At 39.3% G+C, this 21,453-nt stretch overlaps 4 protein-coding genes across 7 annotated transcripts; 3 read left to right on the top strand and 1 right to left on the bottom strand.

The window, feature by feature from the left end:
* The first annotated feature begins 252 nt into the window (after positions 1–252).
* On the top strand, positions 253–6,992 carry kel (Kell metallo-endopeptidase (Kell blood group)). Of its 2 annotated transcripts, XM_079561335.1 has the most exons (17): positions 253–596; positions 1,407–1,956; positions 2,037–2,158; positions 2,223–2,378; positions 2,449–2,520; positions 2,593–2,781; positions 2,856–3,016; positions 3,687–3,765; positions 3,837–3,941; positions 4,016–4,114; positions 4,190–4,264; positions 4,343–4,446; positions 4,525–4,614; positions 4,692–4,759; positions 5,351–5,508; positions 5,583–5,672; positions 6,718–6,992. In XM_079561335.1, the coding sequence occupies exons 2-17, from the start codon at positions 1,755–1,757 to the stop codon at positions 6,853–6,855; spliced, it is 1,908 nt and encodes a 635-aa protein (XP_079417461.1). In that variant the 5' UTR covers positions 253–596; positions 1,407–1,754; the 3' UTR covers positions 6,856–6,992. The 2 variants fall into 2 exon arrangements, with proteins under 2 accessions (XP_079417461.1, XP_079417462.1); XM_079561336.1 differs by lacking the exons at positions 253–596; positions 1,407–1,956 and having other exon boundaries at positions 2,063–2,158; positions 2,203–2,378.
* A 1,353-nt stretch (positions 6,993–8,345) lies between these two features.
* Positions 8,346–10,386, bottom strand: emg1 (EMG1 N1-specific pseudouridine methyltransferase). The gene is made up of 5 exons (XM_079561383.1): positions 10,221–10,386; positions 10,037–10,138; positions 9,371–9,512; positions 9,089–9,294; positions 8,346–8,520 (listed from the first exon to the last, which is right to left on the bottom strand). Exons 1-5 carry the CDS (start codon positions 10,365–10,367, stop codon positions 8,407–8,409), a joined length of 711 nt encoding a protein of 236 aa, XP_079417509.1. The 5' UTR covers positions 10,368–10,386; the 3' UTR covers positions 8,346–8,406.
* A 536-nt stretch (positions 10,387–10,922) lies between these two features.
* Positions 10,923–16,485, top strand: nop2 (NOP2 nucleolar protein homolog (yeast)). Its single transcript, XM_079561314.1, has 15 exons — positions 10,923–11,049; positions 11,158–11,200; positions 11,285–11,361; positions 11,475–11,773; positions 12,167–12,374; positions 12,462–12,661; positions 12,733–12,822; positions 12,902–12,989; positions 13,058–13,198; positions 13,279–13,418; positions 13,503–13,592; positions 15,144–15,266; positions 15,340–15,437; positions 15,521–15,657; positions 15,741–16,485. The coding sequence occupies exons 1-15, from the start codon at positions 10,944–10,946 to the stop codon at positions 16,145–16,147; spliced, it is 2,247 nt and encodes a 748-aa protein (XP_079417440.1). The 5' UTR covers positions 10,923–10,943; the 3' UTR covers positions 16,148–16,485.
* Positions 16,486–16,576: 91 nt separating this feature from the next.
* ing4 (inhibitor of growth family, member 4) lies at positions 16,577–21,364 on the top strand. Of its 3 annotated transcripts, none has more exons than XM_079561374.1 (8): positions 16,577–16,635; positions 18,610–18,681; positions 18,758–18,924; positions 19,896–20,010; positions 20,122–20,233; positions 20,324–20,468; positions 20,589–20,650; positions 20,738–21,363. In XM_079561374.1, the coding sequence occupies exons 1-8, from the start codon at positions 16,599–16,601 to the stop codon at positions 20,775–20,777; spliced, it is 750 nt and encodes a 249-aa protein (XP_079417500.1). In that variant the 5' UTR covers positions 16,577–16,598; the 3' UTR covers positions 20,778–21,363. The 3 variants fall into 3 exon arrangements, with proteins under 3 accessions (XP_079417500.1, XP_079417499.1, XP_079417498.1); XM_079561373.1 differs by having other exon boundaries at positions 19,896–20,040; XM_079561372.1 differs by having other exon boundaries at positions 19,896–20,233; positions 20,738–21,364.
* Positions 21,365–21,453: the final 89 nt, after the last annotated feature.

The following is a 21,453-nucleotide window of genomic DNA, read 5'->3' as shown; positions in this document are numbered from 1 at the left end:
ACTTGGCACTTTAGTTGTAAATTTTTCAGAAATATTTTTAAATCAGTCCACGCATGAAGTGTCCCCCCTCACGCGCTCCTGACGCACTGCTGTGTAACGCTGCAGGACGCTGAGGGGCTCTATCAGTGTTCACCAGCCCCTGTGCTGCGCTGATAATGACGCCAGCCACTATATGTTCAGTGTTGACTTTCTGGGAAGTGCAGCCCCCTTTATACCAGCACAACAATAATGATTATTTAAAGAGAGTGGGTCACAACTTAACGGGCTGCATTTTTGGATTTTTATACTGCTGAGAAAATCAAGAGAGGAGTCCAGAGTCCTCCATACATCCATACAGGAGTTTGAAGACACATCCGAGGCCTGAGCATTTTGTTCCAGGTCTGGAGAACCTTCAGGACACGCTGTGGAGGGGTTTTTTATCACGTCATAGGAGAAGACAGTGATGAAGAGAGATAGAGTTCAGATGATAGCTGTTTGACGAAAGAACAGCAGGAGGTCTCGGCTTGGATGTATATATGACCAACAATGCAACAGGATAGAAAAATAAGAAAACTGCTCCTATGATGAAAATGCCTGAGATTCCAACAGAGCAAGAGGTAGGATCATATATTCTTCCACTTGTTTGATGTCAATTTGAAACAATGAATGCAAAGTCTCGTTTAGTAACATTTAAAATCTCGCCAGTTGTTTGTAAAAGCATCTAAGGCAACCAAGTTCCACGTTCACCTTTACATGCTCTGGGTATAGAGGTTTTGGATGCATGTAACATGTAATCAAATTAACCCATAGATGGTTTCCATTGACCTTATATCCAGATGATGGGTTTGGTTGAGCCTTCCTGGCAGCGTGATTTTCTTATTCTGAAGTTCATTTTTAGAGTTTTCTGAAGTGTTTGTGAAGCTCCACACCTTGATGCTCCCACCTGCAAACTTCACTGTAGGTCTGGTGTTTTTGGTTAATGTGACTGAGCCCAGTATTTTGTGACAAAGAAGTACATTTTAAATTAACTTTTCTCAACAACCATGAGATGAAAGCATTGCCATATTGTTTTCTTTGAAAACTGTACTGCATGTTCCAGTTTATTTTTAGCTTCCACGAGTGCTCCTTGACTTTTGGACAACAAAAATATGTTCTCTTTCCTGTCAGAAACAGCTGATTGTAGTCATTTTAATGAGTTTATGTTTAGCCCCTCCCTCTAACTTGAACATTCTGAAGTTTAGAAAAGCCTTTTACTAACTTCCTTTTCGTATATCCAATTCTCACATTATTCAATTTCAAATGATCTATGGTTTGAAAAAAATATGTCAGTAGCACCCAGATAATCCATTACTTATTCATCTTAACTTGTGTTCACTCAGTCACAGCCTGATACTGGCCTTTTTTGCTATTCCTTATTACAGCAACAGCAACAGCAGTCCCAGACTCAACTCGATGTCCTGTCCCAGTTTCAAGAGTGCAACACTGACCAAAGACAACCAGACCCATCGACTGAAGAGGAGCCCTCACTGCGGACACATCGGATCAGGCTGTTCGCTCTCCTCTTGATAGGCTTCTGCCTCTGTGTTTTTCTTATTGGACTGATTTACTATGCACAAAAACGTCAAAACACGGGAAATAAATCGGCAGAGCCTGGTAAGACCGATCACACTAACACTGCATAGCAGGATTGTGGCTTCTCTTAAAGGCTCACGTCCTCTTTTGCAGCTACTCCATGTTCGTCCGCAGCCTGCCTGCAGGTCTCTGCTCACCTCTCCATGTCTGCTGACCCTTTCGCACGGCCCTGTGACTATTATCTGTTCACCTGTCACTCCGACGCAAACCGAGGGAGACCGAGTGAACTTCACGAACACCCCCAAAACAAAAGACAAAGCCCCGGGCAGATGGATCATCCACTGAGAGAAGAGATATTTACAGACAGAAAAAGTCTGCTGCTGCAGTACCTTAGGGACACTTTAGGTGCAAACAATAAACCAGACCTATACTATACATTTAAATAAACTCATTTAAATTAACTTTGCATTGATTATATTTGTCAGATTCTAATGGGAGCTCATCCAGCTCTGCAGAACAAAAAGCCAAGATGTTCTACCAATCCTGTTTAGACACCAGGTCCATAGAAACAGCTGGAGCAGAGCCCTTCCTCACCCTCATTCAAAATGTGAGTAATTTTTTTTTCCTCTCTGATTTATAAACATGAAACAGAGCTCTTCTTCTCTCTAAAGCTCGGAGGCTGGGCAGTGTCTGGTCAATGGAACCAGAGTGATTTTAATTCCACTCTGGGGCTGCTCATGAGAAACTACGGAACCTTTCCTTTCTTCAACCTCCTCGTGGGCAAAGACCCGAATGAAACCACTCGTGGGATTCAAAATTATATACAGGTAAATACCACTATGCTGCAGAAATATGTCATGTAACAGGATAACTAATCCGTCTAACTTCTGGCGACAGATAGACCAGCCTGAACTGCTCATCCCCATTGAATGGAACAGCCAAATGGAAAAGTCTCAAGTAAAGACTCAGGTTGGCATCATCATCTTATATAACTGTACTGTATTGCTACCTGCACTAACCTTTGTTTCTCGTCTGTCATAGACCCTTCGTCCTTTCCTGGCTCTGTGTCAGAGGTACCTTGCTTTGTTGGGGGCGGCACCGAGCAGCAGCCTGTATCACGTGGGTAATTTCATCTCTCTGTCGTCTGAGCTGGCTGTGGCCGCGGCACCTCTGCAATATCGAGTGGCTAAACGACAGCTGTACCAGCGCTTGACCATCAGGAGCCTGCAGGTACATAACACTTTGATTCTCTCTCACTGTTTCTTCATGAACTTTCTATTGATTTTCGCTAAACATGTTTGCAGAGCCAGGCTCCTATGATCGACTGGTTGAGCTGTTTACAAACTGCTTTTGATCCAGTGCCCCTCACTGAGGATGATGCTGTCCTGGTGCATAACTTACAATACATTATACAAATGTCCAGGACTATCGGCAAATGGTTAAACAAGACGGATCACAGCAAGAGGTCGGGAACACCAAATAAGCCTGTCACGAAAACTGCATTTGAAGTTTCATGTATTTAGGCAAATATAGTGATAAAATATATTAAAGGTGCCTTATGCAGCTTTTATGCAAATTAAAGTTGATATTTGTGCGTATTTGACCTTGTAGCGACCCAGCGGCTGTATGGCACCTTTACTTTCCATCACAGTGGTCTCTCACTGTGACGGAAAGTAAAGGCCCCATGTTGACCACTCATACAGCCACTGGGTCGCTACAAGGTCAAATACACACAAATATCAACTTTTTTTTCCACATAAAAAGTTGCATAATGCACCTTTAATGAGACCCACTGACGCCACTGAAACTAACTTTCAAAACTGGAAATCTCAGTCGTCTCTGCGTCAATTTCATAGATAAGAGATCAGATGGTGGGCAAACTCAATGAAACACAATTTACTTGGGTCAAATTGTTCAATCATCAACAACAATAGGATAAAAAATAAGGAATAATGTACATGATTGTACTGAGGATAAATACTGAGCTTAAAATATATTGTTTTTCTGTCATTTATTGGACGATAAGTCGCTATAATAATAATCGTGACCGGCTTAACACCAAAGACACCAAAGGTCTAACTACTATAATCATGTAATGAGCTTTTAATTAAAACAGCGTGTTTCTCCTCACTTAGTGGACCATTTCAGACCTTTATGCTCCTCAATCTGCTGCACTCGATGATGCCTGCCCTGGACTCCAGATTCACTGAAACAGTAAGACACTTCTGCTCTACATCTCACTGGCCCCTAAAAACCCTGGCAGATAAAGTCCTCTGTTTAAACAGATGGAGCAGCTGGAGCCTCGCTGGAAGAGCTGTGTCCTGGAGACTGAACGAGGATTCGACTCAGTTCTCACGCATCTTTTAAATGAGAGGACGGCACATGCACAGGTCGGGACGAGGCTGGGGAATGGGTGTATCTCACTGAATTACAATAAACTGAATGGATGTGGTGCACTCTACAGGCCACAGAGGTTATTGAAAACGTTTTCTCCTCTGTGAAGTCAGCGCTCCGCGGCCTCCAGTGGGCGAATCAACAGACTCGCAAGACTGTTTTGGAAAAGGTAAAAGACAGTAGTTAGTTGGGAGTCGTAATGAAACGGTAAAGCAACTGAGCATCTGGAATACTATAATTTCAGGTCCAATCCCTCACTCCCAGACTATGGACTTCCCAGAATTCCGATGGAGCAGAAATTGACCTGTTTGTTTCCGAGGTACACCAAACCAAATACTTATTGGTAGAAAAAAAAATCCCAACACTGCGCCGTCCCATCACTGCGTTGTATTTGCAGATAACAGTGGGCACAAACTTCTTTTGGAACTATGCCCAACTCCTTTCTCTGTGGCAAAAAAGGAGGATTAAACTTCTGGCAGAGCAGAGTGAGGCGGCTGATATGTAAGTGTGATGTGTGTCATGTGAAAGAAACATGAAAGCGACGTATTTCTCGAAGCTTCATTACTTTGTCTCCACCAGCCTGTCTGTTAGGCCGGTTCTCCGTGGGAATGAGCTGTTTTTTCCACTGGGAATGTTTGTCCCTCCACTGTTCCATCCCACCTATCCACGGTAAACTATTCAACTTTTTTTGTGTTTACTACGTTCACTGGCCTCATGGCACCCCTGTTTTTTTTTTATATTCATAGGGCTTACAGTTATGGAGTTATTGGTTTCCTTATTGCAAAAGATATACTACACCTGCTGCTTCCTGACAGTAAGTTCAACAGTGGGAGGAAAAAAGTGTGTACACCCTTTGGAATTCATTACATTTCTGCCTAAATTGGTCATAAAATGTGGTCTGATCTTTATCAATATCACAAGAATTATTCAACAACTGCAATTCAACTGCTTAAAGGGACTATACGGAGTTTAAAAATGTTAAAATTATGTATTTTCCTCCCCCTACATATTCCAGCAATGTCCTAATGTGTAGAATGAGCCCAGATCTATTCACCACAACTGCCTCTAAAATCCTGCACAGTCACTCAAAAAAGTGTTGCTTCAGGTCCAAATTGCCGTGCACAAGCTTAATATAGAAACTGCAGTTACACGTAAGACCTGAGGTGGCAGTAGTGAGTATAAAATGGCCAACTTGCATCGAGCCTCTTTAAAATAATACCACAAACAATTACATATCATATTTTTCTTGGCCATAACATTATTTAAATAAATTATGACCAATTTAGGCAGAAATGTAAGAAATTCTAAAGGGTGTACTCACTTTCCCCCCCGCTGTATATTATTTAAAGCGATGTCTCACAATAAGAAAATGACCTGCTGTTCCGTTGTTGTCCGTGTGTTGTAGTTCATGCCCAAAGTAAGAATGTGCATGTAGTGGCAGACTGTGTGTGGACTCATTACCTGAGTGTAACAAACAGGAGCATCGCGGGAAACACGTCTCTCTCCACAGCACAGCAGCAGGAGGTGTGGGTGCAGTACTCGGCCCTGCAGGTCGCACTGCAGGTACAGAATGGAGCTACGGGCACAGCTTCTATGGAACAGTCATTACAATGCAGTAATTCATCTTTTGTCCTCAGGCGTATCACCAGAGTTTAAAGGATAACTCGAGTGACACATCACTGTCTGGATTCTCACACACGCGCCTGTTCCTCACTGCTTTCTCACAGGTTTGACTGGCTCTACTTTTCAGGCATTTAAATTAGCAATGAAACAGTACCCCAAACAAAAGGATCACTCAATAAATACATTTCTATGCACTTTACAAGTACACCAGGCAAACCAAAGAAAACATCAACATTTTTCATTTACACATTATAACTGAGATGGGCGCTCTATTGGACCATTTCATTTAGCATCTTACCCTCCGCCTTAACCGAGTGCAGTTTCTCCAGTTCGGCTTTACTCAAATCTAAAAGCTTCTCGACTGGAGCTTACAGTTATATAGGTCAGAGTAACACCTCATAGCCAAAACATACACAACGGATCCTTTTCCTCACATTATTGCCACGTTGATGTCACTTTTTTCACATCTCATATTTGCTGTTTTTGTTACATTTTTGTTGTATTTAGTTGAATTTTTTTTGGTCAACTATTTATTGTTTTATTGTCACATTTTTGTTGTTTGTCACATTTTCATTATTTTTTGTCATTTTTTTTGTTTTTTGTCACATTTTTTATTTTATTTTTTGTCACATTTTTATTATTTTCTTGATGCGTTTTTTTTTTTTGGTCACATTTTAGTTGTTTTTTTGGTTACATTTTTGTTTGGGTTTTTTGTCACTTTTTATTGTTTGTTTTTTGTCCATTTTTTTGGTTTTGTCACATTTTTATTACTTTCTTGATGCGTTTTTTGTTGTTGTTTGTTGTCACATTTTAGTTGTTTATTTTGTTACATTTTTGTTGGGGGGTTTTTGTCACTTTTTATTGTTTGTTTTTTGTCACATTTTTATAATTTTTTGTCAATTTTTTTTTGTTTTGTTGCTGCTTTTTTTTTTTTTTTTTTTTTTTTTTTTTTTTACACTTTTTCCAAGAAGCTTTTAGATTTGGGTAAAGTCAAACTGGAGAAAAAGTGCTCAGTTCAGATGGAAGTTAAGAGAATAAGTAGGAAATAACTCCTTCCCAGTGACCGCCAGTAGGTGGCAGCATAAGTTCATTATTATGGTTCATACCTAAAGTGTGACTCCTCATGAACGCTGTGTCTGTTTCCCGCAGATAATCTGTGATTCGGATCCGCACCAGGACTTCATGCCCCTGGAGCCCTCCTTTCTGGTTAAAGTATTGTGCGCAAACTCTCCGCTGTGTGATCATCTGCACTGCCCCGGCGATAAACATCATTTTAAAACATGTTGAGCTGACACAGGATTGGCTTGAAATAGTAGTGCAAAAAGAAAGTTAAGTACTTGTGGTAACTTCAGTAGGATATTAGTATTTTGTTCTTTGTAAATATTGTACATCATTTGTTGTTGTAAACAATTTAGGCTATTTATCAATAAATATTTGTAAAAACGTGTTGTCTAGAATAAGCATTAGCTACATTCTGTGATAGACCTACAGTAGACAAAGTAGTCATATGATTACGCACTGATCTCTATGACTGTTTTACTGGGGCATCCGAAAAAATGAGGTTTTATGGTAATAAGGCGCTGGTGAAGAAGTAGATCAAGTTCGTGACCCTCTCCAGAAAAGTCACATGTATAACCCGGGAACCATCGGTGTGTTTCTGGTTTCTTACCGCAAGTACAGCGTCCTCATGGCTGTACTTCATGGCTGTTCAGTACCAGCGTGGATGTGTTTGTTTTAGTTCACTCACTGACGCTACCAAGATGCCCCTCGTGCGTATAGCCTATTATTTGCACGTGAAAGCACATATGGACCAATCAGAATGAGGCTTGAAATCAAGTCTCCCAATCCCAGGTGAGGACTCATGTGGAAACAAATTGGATTTCATAAACACAAAAACCTATATGAACGTATTATAAACACACTTATTATAAACACAAAAACCTATATAACCTTGTTATAACACAAAAACCTATATAACCTTATAACACAAAAAGCGATACTATTATAAACACACTTATTATAAACACAAAAACCTATATAACCTTATTATAAACACAAAGACGTATATAAACTTATAACACAAAAACTTACAACACACTTATATGAAGAGGAGCTGTGATGCTGTGGATTGGACAACTCCAAACATACTTTCAAGTTATTGCAATTTGTGCTAGTGCATTACACAAAGTACTAAATGTCACTCCAGGCAGTATCCTATCCTCTATTAGTTTTTTATTTTTATTTGTTTATTGAAAGGACTGTGTGCAGTTACAAAGATGGCTGCACCAGATCAGCACTATGCTCATTCTCATCTGCAGTCCTACACAATTAAAATGACATAACATTAGCATCACTCACTTACTCACATTATGGAGGGTGTAGAAACAGAAGTAGAACTGCAGCTCTGACCTCACTACAGGTTAATCCTCCAATTTAATCATTTTACGACCATTGGGACTTCAGTTCGTCTTGCCAGGAGTCGGGACAAACATTAGATTTAGAACACAAGAAAAATGGAATCCAGACAACTCCAAAGAGACCCTCATCAAGTATACTCATCTTAGGCAAGTCGCGTATGTTTTTGTGGTGAAACTACAGTGTTGGAGATGGAGGCTCAAATATAAGCTACAAACACTTGTGCAAGGAGAGTTGTCTGTGTTATGTGTACCCATGATTCAACTAATAATATTTGTTGATACACCATTGAGTCAGAGAAATATCCTTTTTATATGAAAAGACACAGTAAAAAGATTATATATTGTTGTAAGCAGGCATTAGGGGAAAAGTCCACTGTATTGATTTGATAAACACCAGTCCACAGGCAGTATCTGTGTTTTGTCATTGGACACCCCACACTTCTTCAAAGGCTGAGCACATCTTTGCACAGGTCAATGCAGCAGACAGTGGGTAGTTACTGATGGAAACTGTCTTTTCTGTGTAGTCCACATTCACCTGGAAAAAAGGACAGATGAAAAGACATGGGTCATTATGTTAATTTAGTTATATTCTCCTTATATGACAGGAGAGGTAAAAAGAAAAAGGGTTCACGCTTTGAATTGACAAATAAAAAATATAAAAGTTCAGTTTTCCGTGCGCTCTGTCACGCAAACGGAGCACATACGCAGCCTCTCCCACATGTCACATAGCTCCAAAAAAGCTCACGATAGAAGCTACCAAGCTCTTCCACGTGTTCCCTATTTAAATAGGGAACACGTGGAAGAGCTTGGTAGCTTCTATCGTGGCAGAGCGCACGGACAAAGACCAGACGGGGATATATTAACTCGGCTAAAGTGAGGTAAGAGCATATCTCAGTATGTAAAAACGGTGGCCTATTCCTTTAACAACTGTTGTCACTGAAAAAAAGCTATGATCAGAGACAGGACTTTATTTACAATCAAAAACTAGTAATAGATATATTTTTATAATATTTTGGTAATGTGAAATGCCGATCACAGAAAGATTTAGTTCAAAACATCAGCCTTTAAGTTAAAGGTGCAGCATGAAATTACAAACGACTCACTGCTCCATGTGCAAATGCTCCAATGACCACCGCGGCTGGTCCATCAGGCACCAATGTTCGAGGGCAGACAGCTTCTCCGGCAGAGAAAGAGGTGCTAATGCGAGGACAGCCAGGGGGAAGGTGGTCTGACACTGGGTTTTTGATCATTCTCAATAGCTTCTGAGGACCATCAGCCGCCCGTACACTTAGCTTATGGAGCAACTGAACTGAAATAAATACCAGAATGTTACTACACTATACAATGGATTACAAGGATAAACTTGGTGTGTGAGTAATATTTACCCATTAGGCCGCAGAAGCGGGGAAAGGTTCTCGGGATGCGTGTCTGTGGGTTGATCTCTATTAAGGCGTTCTTCTCTGTGTGAATATAAGCCTGCAACAGTCCTGCTCTGTTCAGTGGGCTGTCCATCAGCATCAACAAACACTGTGAATAATTAAAATGTGTCCTTTAGTGGTGTACAATACATTCATCTTTTTTTTTAATTAATAAAGGGCACAGGCAAAAATACGGTGCTATATTTTGCTCATCAAATTTGCCAGTGCATCGATAAATACAAGAGCATCTTGACCAGCTACATCACTATGTGGTATAGTGCATGCTCTGCTTCCTGTAGTAGTAGGAGCCTCCAGCACATAGTGAGAGCAGCTGAGAAGATCAATAGTGCCCTTCTCCTCTCCATTCAGGAAATGTACCCTGCTCTACTCATTAATGGAAGAGACTAGAAAAGTCAGGTCCAGTTGACTGAAGAACAGCTGTTCATCCACCAGGCAGTCAGGAAGCTGAACTGTCTCCCTTTCGTGTCCTACATCACTCTAATTCCACCAAGGACACTGCTGTTGCTTCATACAAAACACACGATGTTTTATATAAAACGTCGCCTAATTCAGCAGGAAACAGGGCAGTCATAGTTTGACTGACACCTAAATACAAACAAAACACAAGCCAACCTGATGGGTAATGTCTGGTCTTATATGTCCCGGATTTCTTCCACTTTTTATAATCATATTTTTGTGCTGATCACAGTTTAGCAGCTCAAATGTTTTTCCGACCTGAAAGAGCAAACATAAGTTGAGTGGTAGTTACAGAGCAGAGTTAGATCACGACACTCCCATGTCTCTGTGACGTCTTTACCTTGACTGTCTCTAACGAGGCACCTTCCAGAATAACTACCAGTCGCCTCTCAGCCATACGGTCATGAAGGCTACGGAGATGTTTGGCTGGTTTGGGTTCATATTCATCCAAATGTTCAAGACCACGCTTGTTACTCACAGCCTCCATGATGGAAAACTGCTTTGGTTGATGTGTCGCATAATTTAAACGTCACATAAACGTCGCCAAACCACGCTGACCGAACTACCTTTTAAAAATATATATAATATAATATATAATATATAGGTATTAATCCATTGCCATATACAACAACTAGACATCATCATGGCTGTATTATTTTTATTTATTTGGTTTCTTTGAAAATCACATTCGTACGTCATCAGAGTGCGCCGGATGTTCGCCTGCTCATCGTGCAGTAGAAATTTCACGTGTGGCTTTTCGTCGAAACGTGTACTCTACATACCAAAACAGGTCTGTATAATTGTCTCATCATTTATATTAAGAAGAAGTGAATCAGTTGAAGTAACATTTGTCAATCAGTGTAGTCTATTTATAGCGTTATTAGCTGAAATTAAGTAATGCTTAATCTAAGCTGTGTTGGTGAAATTTGCTTGTCAGATCAGTCATGGTCGAAGCTGGTGCCGAAAAATCGATCAAATTATAGTTTTCTTTATTTGTCGTGCTTTGTGTGGCTGTCTTTGTATTGACCTATTTATTATTTTTATTTTTTGCTTTATTTTAGCCATGGGTAGAAAACTGGACCCAACGACTCATGTGAAGAGAGGGCCTGGAAAAAAGACAAGGAAACAACAAGGAGCCGAGACAGAACTGGCCAAGTTCTTGACGGATGGTGCATATATTTTTATTTCACCAAATGATAAACTTCTAAAATACAAATACTTTAACCTTTCTGTGTGTTCTAACCTTTCACTTATAAATTCTTGCATTATTTGTACAGAGGACAACGGAGCAAAACGACTCTCCAGTAGGGGCAGGAAAAGGTAAGTGGCTTTGTTTTGTCCACCAGGGATCATTCAGTGTTACTCTGGATGAGTATAACTTTATTGTCATGTGCTTTCTCACAGGGCGGCTAAAAGAAGTCAAGATAAAAAGCCCAAAGCTGTTGCCCAGAAGCCAGCTGTTGCCCAGAAGCCAGCAAAGGGTAAACAATATCCTCTCTTGACTTAATCCCTAATGTATTTGATCAAATATGGCACTTTTGTTAGTTGTTTTGCTTCCTAAATGTGTAACTACAAACATCCGTTCTTATTACAGGATTCACTGATGAAAATAATAAGTGGCTGAAACCAGCAAATAGAAAGCGAAAAATTGAAGAACCAGAAAAAGATGATGACAGCGATGAGCACTGGGAATTGGATGAGGATGAAGGGGAAGAAAAACTTACAAAAGGCAAGAAAAAGAGTCTAGCTACCAAAATGGAGGAGGATGAAGAAGAAGAAGAAGAAGAAGAGGCAGATGATGATGATGATGACGATGATGATGAAATGGTCGATGACTACGGCACACAAGAAGATGGCAATGAAGAAGAGGAAGAAGAAAGCGATGGTGAAGAGGTACAGTGTTTATAACTGATGTAGTAGTATTTGCTGTTCAAAAAGTTTAAACAATGATGACCAAAGTTGTGTCAAAAGTTATAATTGTGGCCATTTCTTACAAGATGCAACTAACTAATACGATATATATGCGATATATTAAGTTGATATTACATATGTCGGAAACAACTTATTATATAGTTTGTAGTAAGCAGACATGTCTGTGGAGGATCAAGGAACAGTATGAGTGACCAAATTATCTCTACTAATCCCTGCTGAAGCACATAAGATGCATGGGCCAGGATGATAAAACTGGGGTTCTTGGCTTTCTTGTTTTACAGACAAAGTTTAGTGAGTTCCTCTACACAGTAATAATAAAAAAAATGATCCTCAAGTCAATCTTTTTTTCCCCAGCTTCTTCCTATTGAGCGAGCAGCAAAAAAGGAGAAGAAGCAAAAACAATCTGTGAGTCCTGAAAGTGATGAAGATGAAGATGATGATGATGACGATGATGAGGAGGGAAAGGCCGACTCTGATTCCGAGGAGGAGGACACAGTTCAAACAAACATCGATGAAATGGACACATTTAGGCTCCCCAAAGCTGAAGAGAGTGAGAGAGAAGGTAAATGAATAATGTGCCGGTGGTGTTTTAGTTCATCTGTCCCTTTTTTTGTTGTTGTTTTTTACTAAAATTGCTTTTGTGTTTTAGGTGTCCTGCCTTTAGACTTGAAGCAGATCTATCAAAGAATTAAGGATAACATTGATGTTTTATGTAACTTTGCAACAAAAAGAGAGGAAGGCAAAGATAGATCTGATTATATCACACTTCTGAAGAAAGACCTCTGCACATACTACAGCTACAACAACTACCTTATCGAAAAATTAATGGACCTGTTTCCACTTTCAGAGGTAAGTAAGGCCATAATTTTATATCTGCATAAAGGTCAATATGGATCATAATCTGTTTTGTTACTTTACAGTTGGTCGACTTCCTTGAAGCGAATGAAATTCACAGACCGGTTACTATTAGAACAAATACACTGAAAACAAGAAGGCGAGACCTTGCGCAGGTAATACTTTTTATTTGAAGATTTGTTTTTCATAGAACACTGCTGTTTATGTATTTATATATGTGTGGTTTTGCTTTAGGCCTTAATCAACAGAGGAGTAAACCTGGACCCTTTGGGTAAATGGTCCAAAGTGGGTTTAGTCATCTATGATTCCTCAGTTCCTATTGGTGAGTTTTACAATTGTCCTGTACATTAGTCTTTTCAAATAGATTAAAATCGAACTATTTCTTTTTAGGTGCAACTCCTGAGTATCTGGCTGGTCAGTATATGTTGCAGGGAGCATCCAGCTTACTGCCGGTCATGGCACTTTCTCCACAGGAAGGGGAATATGTGTTGGACATGAGCTCAGCTCCAGGAGGAAAGACCACCTATATCGGTAAGACCTGCTGTTGATTAAAATATAATCACTGTGCTGCCCACGTTATCATCTATTTACCGATATAATCATGTCCCCAGCACAACTCATGCGAAACACAGGGGTTATAGTGGCCAACGATGTTAATGCCGATAGGCTGAAAAGTGTTGTGGGGAACATCCACCGCTTGGGCGTCACAAACACTGTTGTTTCCAACTATGATGGCAGGCAGTTTCCAAAGGTAAAGCATTTTCAGGATTAAATACATCTAAAGAGAGCTGAGATTACATTGTGATTTTATAACTGGTTAATTGTGCGCCAACAGGTTATGGGTGGATTTGACAGAGTCTTGCTTGATGCACCCTGCTCAGGCACAGGTGTTATTGCCAAAGATCCAGGTGTAAAGACCAGCAAGGTAAACTATGTTCTTTACTATTGGTAGTAAAGCTTTCTGTGGGACAAGGCCTCGTGGAAGACCCAGGGCACGCTTGTGGGCCTATGTCTCCAAGCTGGCCTAGTGTCGCCTCGGGGCCCCCCCAGAACAGCTGGAGGAGGTGTGTGTGGATCGGGAAGTTTGGGCATCTCTGCTGAGACTGCTGCCCCGGATGATGGATGGATGGATGGATGGATGGATGGATGGATGGATGGATGGATGGATGGTTGGATGGGGAGCAGTATGGGGTGGGTTAGGAGCAGTATGGGGTGGGTTAGGGCGTTTTTTTATAGTAGCCTAAACTGAACCCCAGAAGGGAGTCCAAGCCGCTCCGATCTTGGGCAACTTCTGCAGTGGTGTTTGGAGTGGTTCACTTGGGACTAGTTTAATAAATGAGGAGCTACGTGCAGCTGCACATTATTGGACGAGGGAGAAATAAACATTTCACATTTGTGAGAGTGGCAAATGAATGTTGAGCTAAATTGTTGTGTAAAACAAAGCTTGCTTATAAGCACCAGCTGTGTCTGGTTGGAACAATGCATTTCTTGCTTACCTGTAGAAATCATTTTGGAAAGCGTCTATAACACTGTTTTAAAGTATTCAAGTGGTGATAATCATATTGTTTTCTTGTAGTAGAGAAAAGTTAATTTGGCACCATAGATCTACAATGTAAATGTGACGTGAAAGAAAAACCGTCCATGATGCTGTACTGTGTGTTTTAGATATGGCGATCAACTATGTCTAGCTTTGAACTCCGGTTGAGACGTGCTTTTAATTAACTCAAGGGAACATAAAGAATTTGCGGAAGGGCCTTTGTGAGCTGGAAACAAAGTTTGCCCATCAAATGTAGCCTGATCTCACAGCGTGACCAGACCCTTTAGTCACCCCACTGTGGTCTACAGGGTATTAAAAAGTCTAAAATTCATAAATCCAAATTGAAGATCTTAATAAGTCTTCGGCCTATTTGGTCTTATATCCATGGTAAATGGGTCTTGGGTGTGTTCGACCCCAATATTTGCTCACAATTTCGTTGCCATTTAGTAGCCAAAATTGCCAAATACTGTAAAGGGACAGAAGTGTACCCATGAGTACACCGCTCATTTAGATAGTCCGAGAAGGCAAAGTGACAACTCCTTTGTGGCAGTCAACAGTCGCAAAAGGTTGCAGTGTAGACCCGATTTACATCTCAAGTAAGCACCAATGTAGCTCTGGTCTGTTTTTATTATGGGTTAGGGAGTTTAAACTTGACTGGTTAGCATGTTAAATGCTGAATGGGAAAAATTCAGTTCTTAAGTTTGTACATTCCACTGTGGTATCAATAGCAGTTTGACATTATGATATCGTGACTGTGATTTTCTTAACATCCAATTTATATGGGGTGTTTTGACATTTTGGGGTCTTGAAAAGTCTTTGTCCACCAGTTTATTCGAAGATCTGAAACACAAATCCCACAATATAAAACCTCTGTGAAATGACCCACATGTCTTAATGTTTCAGTTCTTGTCCTCATACTTGTCTGTTATTTGCCGACAGGATGAGGCCGACATCCTTCGCTCTGCTCATTTGCAGAAGGAACTTATTTTGTCAGCAATTGATTCTGTCAATGCGGAGTCTTCTACTGGAGGATACCTCATCTATTGCACGTGTTCAATAATGGTGTGTAAAATGACAAATGTAAGCTCTGAGAACGCAAACATTTTTATTACTGTAATCTCATGTTTTTGAGCAGGTTGAAGAAAATGAATGGGTGGTGGATTATGCTTTGAAAAAAAGAAATGTAAAATTAGTCCCCACTGGGCACGACTTTGGCAGCGAGGGCTTCACCAGGTACATAATGTCGGCAACTGAGATATCTTTTAACAGACTGTTTTTTAAATGTATTTAATTGAATTATTAAATAATTTTCTTAGGTTCAAAGAACGCAGATTCCACCCCACGCTGCGCCTCACCCGAAGATTTTATCCGCATTCTCACAACATGGATGGATTTTTTGTTGCTAAACTAAAAAAATTCTCCAATGTAATTCCAACCGTTACGTCAGGAAAAGGTAACAGCATTGCAAATATTAATCTATAAATGTGTACTTTTCTAATGATTTTAAAACAATGACTGAATTGCTGTGTGATTTAGAAGAGGAGATGGTGGGAGCTGATAATGCCACAGCAGACACCTCCTCAGAGGAGAAATCTACTGATCAGATCAAGGTCAGCACTGCCCCGGTGAAAGGAGCCTCTTCACCGTCTAAGGCCCAAACAAATGGAAAGTCAGACAAGAAAACAGCTGGAAAGAAAGACTTACAACCAGGAGCCAAAAAGGCAAAACTTTCAAAATCTGATATGAAGACTGTACAAGGATCAAAGTCCAAAGTGGCTGGAGCAAAAACAGCACAGGAAGGAAAGCCCGAGAAAAAAGAAGAAAGCAAGTTTGAGAAAAAAATCAGTAAGGTTAGAAAAACACCCATGAAAGCAAATAAGAGAATTGGAAAGAATAAATTCAGAAAGCTGAAGAACTTGTTGGAGAAAGCAGAACACTCATAGTGTTAATGTACTTTAACAAAAGTCGACCTTGGTTTGGAGTGACTTTATTTGCTTTTAGAAATAATACTCCATAGTAGTGATCATCCATTTTTTGCTGAGATTGCTGGGTCTAATTTGTAGTATTCTATTACTTTTTCTTGTTTGTCAAGAGCAGGATAAACCTGACCTCAGGCGCTGATATGATATTTGTAATTTTGTATGTTGATACAAAAATATCAAGTGAAATGTCCAACTTCTTAATCTCATCTTTTTTTTCTCTTTTTTTGTAGTTGTAAATGCAACATACATTAGATGTAATTTTATACAAATGAAATGTATAACTATTCCTCTAAAGGTTTTAAATAAAACGTCATCAATGCATAATAATGTATTTTTATTCATTTCGAATCCATAAAAAGGAAATTGAGACCGTTTGTTTTGACCGGAAGCTGCGTTGTTTACATTTTTCAAGATGGCGGCTGGGATGTATCTGGAGCATTATTTGGACAGTAAGCTATTTTAGCACACATTCAGCTCACGATTTGTTATGGTTATAAGTAATTCTTGATTTGTGAGGGAGGATACGTGACTAGAGTCCTTTCTCTAATTCGGATGGACAAAGCTTTTCTGCGGACGCGGCTGCTCAATGCCAGCCAAAGACAACGATACCGAGTATTTTGACGATGTCTGTGGTGGGCAACTTGCTAAAATGGAAACCACGATGAAAAAAAGCATCGCTTAAATACATTTCGTAGTCTTTTGTGAAACAAGCGAATGTGAACATGACCCTAAATGTATTGTATTTATGTCGCTTCGGAAAGATATTTGTGTCCGTGCTAACGCACAGCGAAGGCTAACGCTAACATGTAGCTAGTGCGTGTTTCATTCATCATGTCTTGGCTATTCATCATCAACATCTGGTTAACAAAAGACTATGCTTGTTCTACTTTTGATAAGCCATTTGTCCCACTGGCCTTTCTATTTATTGTGTGTGTTGTTTTTAGGCATTTTATTTCCTGTCACTCTTAGGGCGTTCGCTTGTGTGTTCGTGTGATGGGTTTCTATTCGGCAAAGATGTTTGTTTGTAAATTAAATTAAGTAATTATTTCAATAATCAGCTGCATTTTACTGTCCTTTTATGTACTTTTATTCCATTATAATATGTTTACCTAACTGCCCTTGCGTGAAGAACGTGAAGTGTTATTGTTTTTTTATTGTTATGATTTATTATTATGTTATCTCTTTATTGTAAATTAAAAAACGTCATGCCCGAAGGTATTGACGAGTGGGTTCTTGAATTTTAAAACATTCAGTTTGAGGTTTCAAAATGTTCTCACAATAAAATGGCAACAGGATGGAAATGACATTTGCAGCCTTGTTTTCACATTACAGTCAGAATCAGAATTGGTTTTATTGCCATGATTATGAACAGGTTGACAACTAAGATTATTTTTTTGTTTGCTTGATCGTGCAACATGAAGCATAAAACATAAAAATCAACCTTTACTCTAATGAAAATGTGAATAAAATACTATTTTGGTCTGTTTTTAATTTTATGGAAATTAATACTTGATTTCAATGTTAAAGGAAATGTGGACTCTTGATTAAAATCTGTTGGAATGATAATTTTACTTTTTATTGGGGAATATTTCCACCATGTTTCACAAATAGAAGTATATTCACTAGAAAAAGGGTGGGAAACCCTGGAATCACAATTTTGGTTGCCCCTATACCTGATCAAGTTCAGTTTAGTTCACAAATTCTGCATTAGCCTACAAAAACAATTTATGACATTTGGTAATAATAATAATGATGATGCAATTTCAAGCCAACATTATTATTGGTTTAGTTAACGCAAACTTCTGTTAGATCTTGGCGTAAATATCACCATTGTGGACAGACCGGTGCCATATTGAGTCCTGATTGTCAATACTGATAGTCAAAAGTGATTTCTACTGTACTTTTACTATTTTTATTGAAGTCCATACTGATGGAATACGCCCCCCACTGGATGTGCCATGAATGATCGTCTTTGCGGTGTGTCAGAACAGAAGAGTAAACATTTTAAAGTTTGTTAACATTCTTTTTTTCTTCCATGACACTATTCAGTTCATTTAATGTAGTGGTTCTCAAACAAAGGACCTTCCAAGTACCACCAGGCCTAGATAGAGATCAAATCAAAACCCTAAGCATAAATTGCCTACCACACGACGTGAGCCCAGAACGTTACGACATCGCGATCATAAATAATCAATAATAAAGCTGTACTTAATTTCCCTAATTAACAAAGCCATGTGAAGTCAAGTGGCATCTGTTTCCAAATTGATGTCATTATGGCAGCCCCTAGTCTTGTGTCGGGAAAAGATTAGCTGATAAATAGGTAACTGGGGGTTGAAATATCTATAATATTAGCTACAGTATGATGGTATGTGAGGCATTTAATCATCAAACCTTTCATTGGTTGTTTTTCGTCATTCCCGCAGGCATTGAAAACTTGCCCTTTGAGTTGCAGAGAAACTTCAATTTGATGAGAGATCTAGACCAGCGCACAGAAGGTGAGAAAATTATTCATCACCAAAGTCACACAAAAGAATGCCTTTGAAAACGTCATTGTCCGTTTGCACATTTCAGATCTTAAGTCACAGATCGACTCGTTGGCTAAAGAATACACATCCAATGCCAGGACTCTTTCCTCTGAACAAAAGCTCTCCATCCTGCGGCAGATTCAACAGTCCTACAGCAAATGCAAGGAGTTTGGAGATGACAAAGTGCAACTGGCGATGCAGACCTATGAGATGGTAACGCTTTGTCATTTTAATCGAAGTACAAGTACAACGTTTCCCTTCTTAAAAATGGGTGTTTAGTTTTTTGACTTGAAGTGAATTTTTTGATTTACCAGAAAACATTGTATTCAAATACCACACTCATATCTAAATATACTGGATTATTTGGGTTTTATTTTAGATTATAAACCCTTTAACCCTGTAGTTTTAGGCCAAGGCACTCTTCCTGCATCAACATTTTCTAAAAAGATTTTATTTCAAGGGGCAAATAAATTTAAAATCTTCAAACACATTGCTTGCTGGGGAAACTAAGAGAGTCTGATGTCTATAAAATGTTTTGCTGATTTAGAAACAATACAGAATCTGAAATTATTATTATTTTTTGTATCAGGTCATGTTTTTGTGGATTTTATTTTATTTTTCCACTAAATCTGATACATTTTTATATTTGGGTTTGCTTTATCATATGCATGATTTTCACTTTCTGTAGCTCTGTTTCAACCAACTCCAAAAACTGTTGGAACCAACTCCAGTCTCCCCCTAATTGTGGACAGACAGACACCACATTATACATTATATAGACAGTACACTTTGGCAAAATTTGGCTGAGGGGGTAAAAAATTGACCTCATTGAGCTAAACCAATTGATCAGCTCACGAAACCAGTGGGTCTAAAACCCTTATTATATCACACAAATGTTATTTTATATTTGATGATACAAGTATGAACGTATGCAAACTTAGTATTACAATTAGTTTTTTATTTCAGTAATGATCGAATTCCCTCCATTGATAACATATTACAGTTTTAAATTATAAACCACCAGTGCAGCCAGTTGTTAAAAGAGTAGAAAGTCCAGCAAATCAAATCATCAAAGTGCCTCGTCTGTTTCCGGGTTGGCTAGTGTTAATGTCAAGCCATGATTTAAGTTTACAGTATGTTGTTCCTTTGCTGATACCACATTTCTAATATGTGCCATATTTCAGGTCGATAAACACATCAGGCGTCTTGACACTGACCTTGCTCGCTTTGAGGCCGATTTAAAAGAGAAGCAGATTGAGAGCACGGATTATGATTCCGCTTCGAGTAAAGGAAAGAAAGGTCTGCCCGCTTTTGAAGCTACATTAGGAAGTAAAAGAAACTTATTTTACTGCATTTTTAAAAAGCAATATACTTTTGTTCATCTGCGTTTTGTACCTTGTCTAAATCAAGGTGAGACGAGACAGAAAGAAAAGAAAACAGCCAAAACTCGGTCTAAAGTGAAGAGCTCCGATGAAGATGGCAGCCCAAAGACTGCACAGAAGAAAGTGAAGCTGCTCCAACCGTAAGCCCTGTCTTTCATTCTCTGGTTCCTTAGAGGTAATTAAAAATGAAGCTTTTATTTTAATTCTTCTGGCTTGTGCGTTTTTGTCAGAGGGGAGTTCAATAGCCCTTCCACCAACTTTGGAAATGTGCACCCGTCTGACGTGCTGGACATGCCTGTGGATCCGAACGAGCCCACTTACTGCCTGTGTCATCAGGTGTCTTATGGGGAGATGATCGGCTGCGACAACACTGACGTGAGTTTTCTGTTCTGTGGTAAAACCCTCTGCTATTGGAAACATGGATCCGTAGTGCAACAAGCCTTTCCACTTTGTCACAATAATCAATGCCTTTCTCATTTTCTCTTCTGTTTCTAGTGCTCCATTGAGTGGTTCCATTTTGCATGTGTGGGCCTGACCACCAAACCAAGAGGCAAATGGTAAAAACATATCAAATATAAATGACAGATCAACTGTGCACTCCCTTTTATTTAATGCTTGATCTCTAACAATGTCGTTTTTTACAGGTATTGCCCTCGGTGCTCCCAAGACAGAAAGAGAAAGTAAAAACATGTTAATGTCCTGGCGTATTCATAAAGAAACAAAACGATTATTTCTTCATTAACTTTTAGATTGTTTTCCCCATCTCTTAACATTTGGTGCTTCTGGTTTACATCCTTCGTCTATAGCAGTGTGCTTGAAGGAACTACATGGTTTCAATGTATTTATGATGTGTTTTTTTGTTTTGTTGCTTTTTTACATATATATAACCGTAGTTAGCTGTTTTAGTAATCTTTGGTGCTCTTTTTTTTTATATTTTGTTTTAGTTATGAGACACTACAGCAGCTGCCCTCAGTCAGCGCCATTACAAACCATACTGTAAATGTTTTGCCAACCGCTTCAAGTGACTGAGTCGACCAATGTGTGATGTGATGGTTAGGTTTGTGTGCTTGATCTTTCAATATTTTATTTTTATTGTAAGGTAGTAAAAATCATGCACAAACCTCACAGTATTAGCACATTGTTATAATTACACCATTTATTTTGAGCATTCGACTGAATTGTGAGACTTTCTTGAAAAGAATTGTAACTTCTGTAGCTGACATTGGTACAAAGGGGTTGGGTGATTTGTGTGGTCAATCAATTAAAATACAGCTACTACCTCATAACGTGGTCTGGTGAGTTTCATATCAAGGTTTGTTCGGTTGTATTTATATCTACGGTAGTTCAGCATTTCGTCCAG

The sequence above is a fragment of the Gobius niger genome (genome assembly GCF_951799975.1).
Source record: "Gobius niger genome assembly, chromosome: 8".
NCBI classification, from domain to species: domain Eukaryota; kingdom Metazoa; phylum Chordata; class Actinopteri; order Gobiiformes; family Gobiidae; genus Gobius; species Gobius niger.
The sequence above is the reverse complement of the archived record's forward strand: the minus strand, read 5'-3'. Positions and strand labels throughout refer to the sequence as shown.

Excerpts from the sequence above, each read along its gene's own strand:
- kel (XM_079561335.1), top strand. The coding sequence starts at position 1,755 with ATGTCTGCTGACCCTTTCGCACGGCCCTGTGACTATTATCTGTTCACC. Across the intron at positions 4,615-4,691 it reads TTCCATCCCACCTATCCACG|GGCTTACAGTTATGGAGTTA; the intron begins GTAAACTATTCA and ends TTATATTCATAG. Across the intron at positions 5,509-5,582 it reads CCCTGCAGGTCGCACTGCAG|GCGTATCACCAGAGTTTAAA; the intron begins GTACAGAATGGA and ends TTTTGTCCTCAG.
- emg1 (XM_079561383.1), bottom strand. The coding sequence starts at position 10,367 with ATGGAGGCTGTGAGTAACAAGCGTGGTCTTGAACATTTGGATGAATAT. Across the intron at positions 10,139-10,220 it reads CCTCGTTAGAGACAGTCAAG|GTCGGAAAAACATTTGAGCT; the intron begins GTAAAGACGTCA and ends TTGCTCTTTCAG. Across the intron at positions 9,295-9,370 it reads CCGCTTCTGCGGCCTAATGG|TTCAGTTGCTCCATAAGCTA; the intron begins GTAAATATTACT and ends TATTTATTTCAG.
- nop2 (XM_079561314.1), top strand. The coding sequence starts at position 10,944 with ATGGGTAGAAAACTGGACCCAACGACTCATGTGAAGAGAGGGCCTGGA. Across the intron at positions 11,201-11,284 it reads TCCAGTAGGGGCAGGAAAAG|GGCGGCTAAAAGAAGTCAAG; the intron begins GTAAGTGGCTTT and ends GCTTTCTCACAG. Across the intron at positions 13,419-13,502 it reads ATGGCAGGCAGTTTCCAAAG|GTTATGGGTGGATTTGACAG; the intron begins GTAAAGCATTTT and ends GTGCGCCAACAG.
- ing4 (XM_079561372.1), top strand. The coding sequence starts at position 16,599 with ATGGCGGCTGGGATGTATCTGGAGCATTATTTGGACA. Across the intron at positions 16,636-18,609 it reads TCTGGAGCATTATTTGGACA|GCATTGAAAACTTGCCCTTT; the intron begins GTAAGCTATTTT and ends TCATTCCCGCAG. Across the intron at positions 20,651-20,737 it reads ACCAAACCAAGAGGCAAATG|GTATTGCCCTCGGTGCTCCC; the intron begins GTAAAAACATAT and ends CGTTTTTTACAG.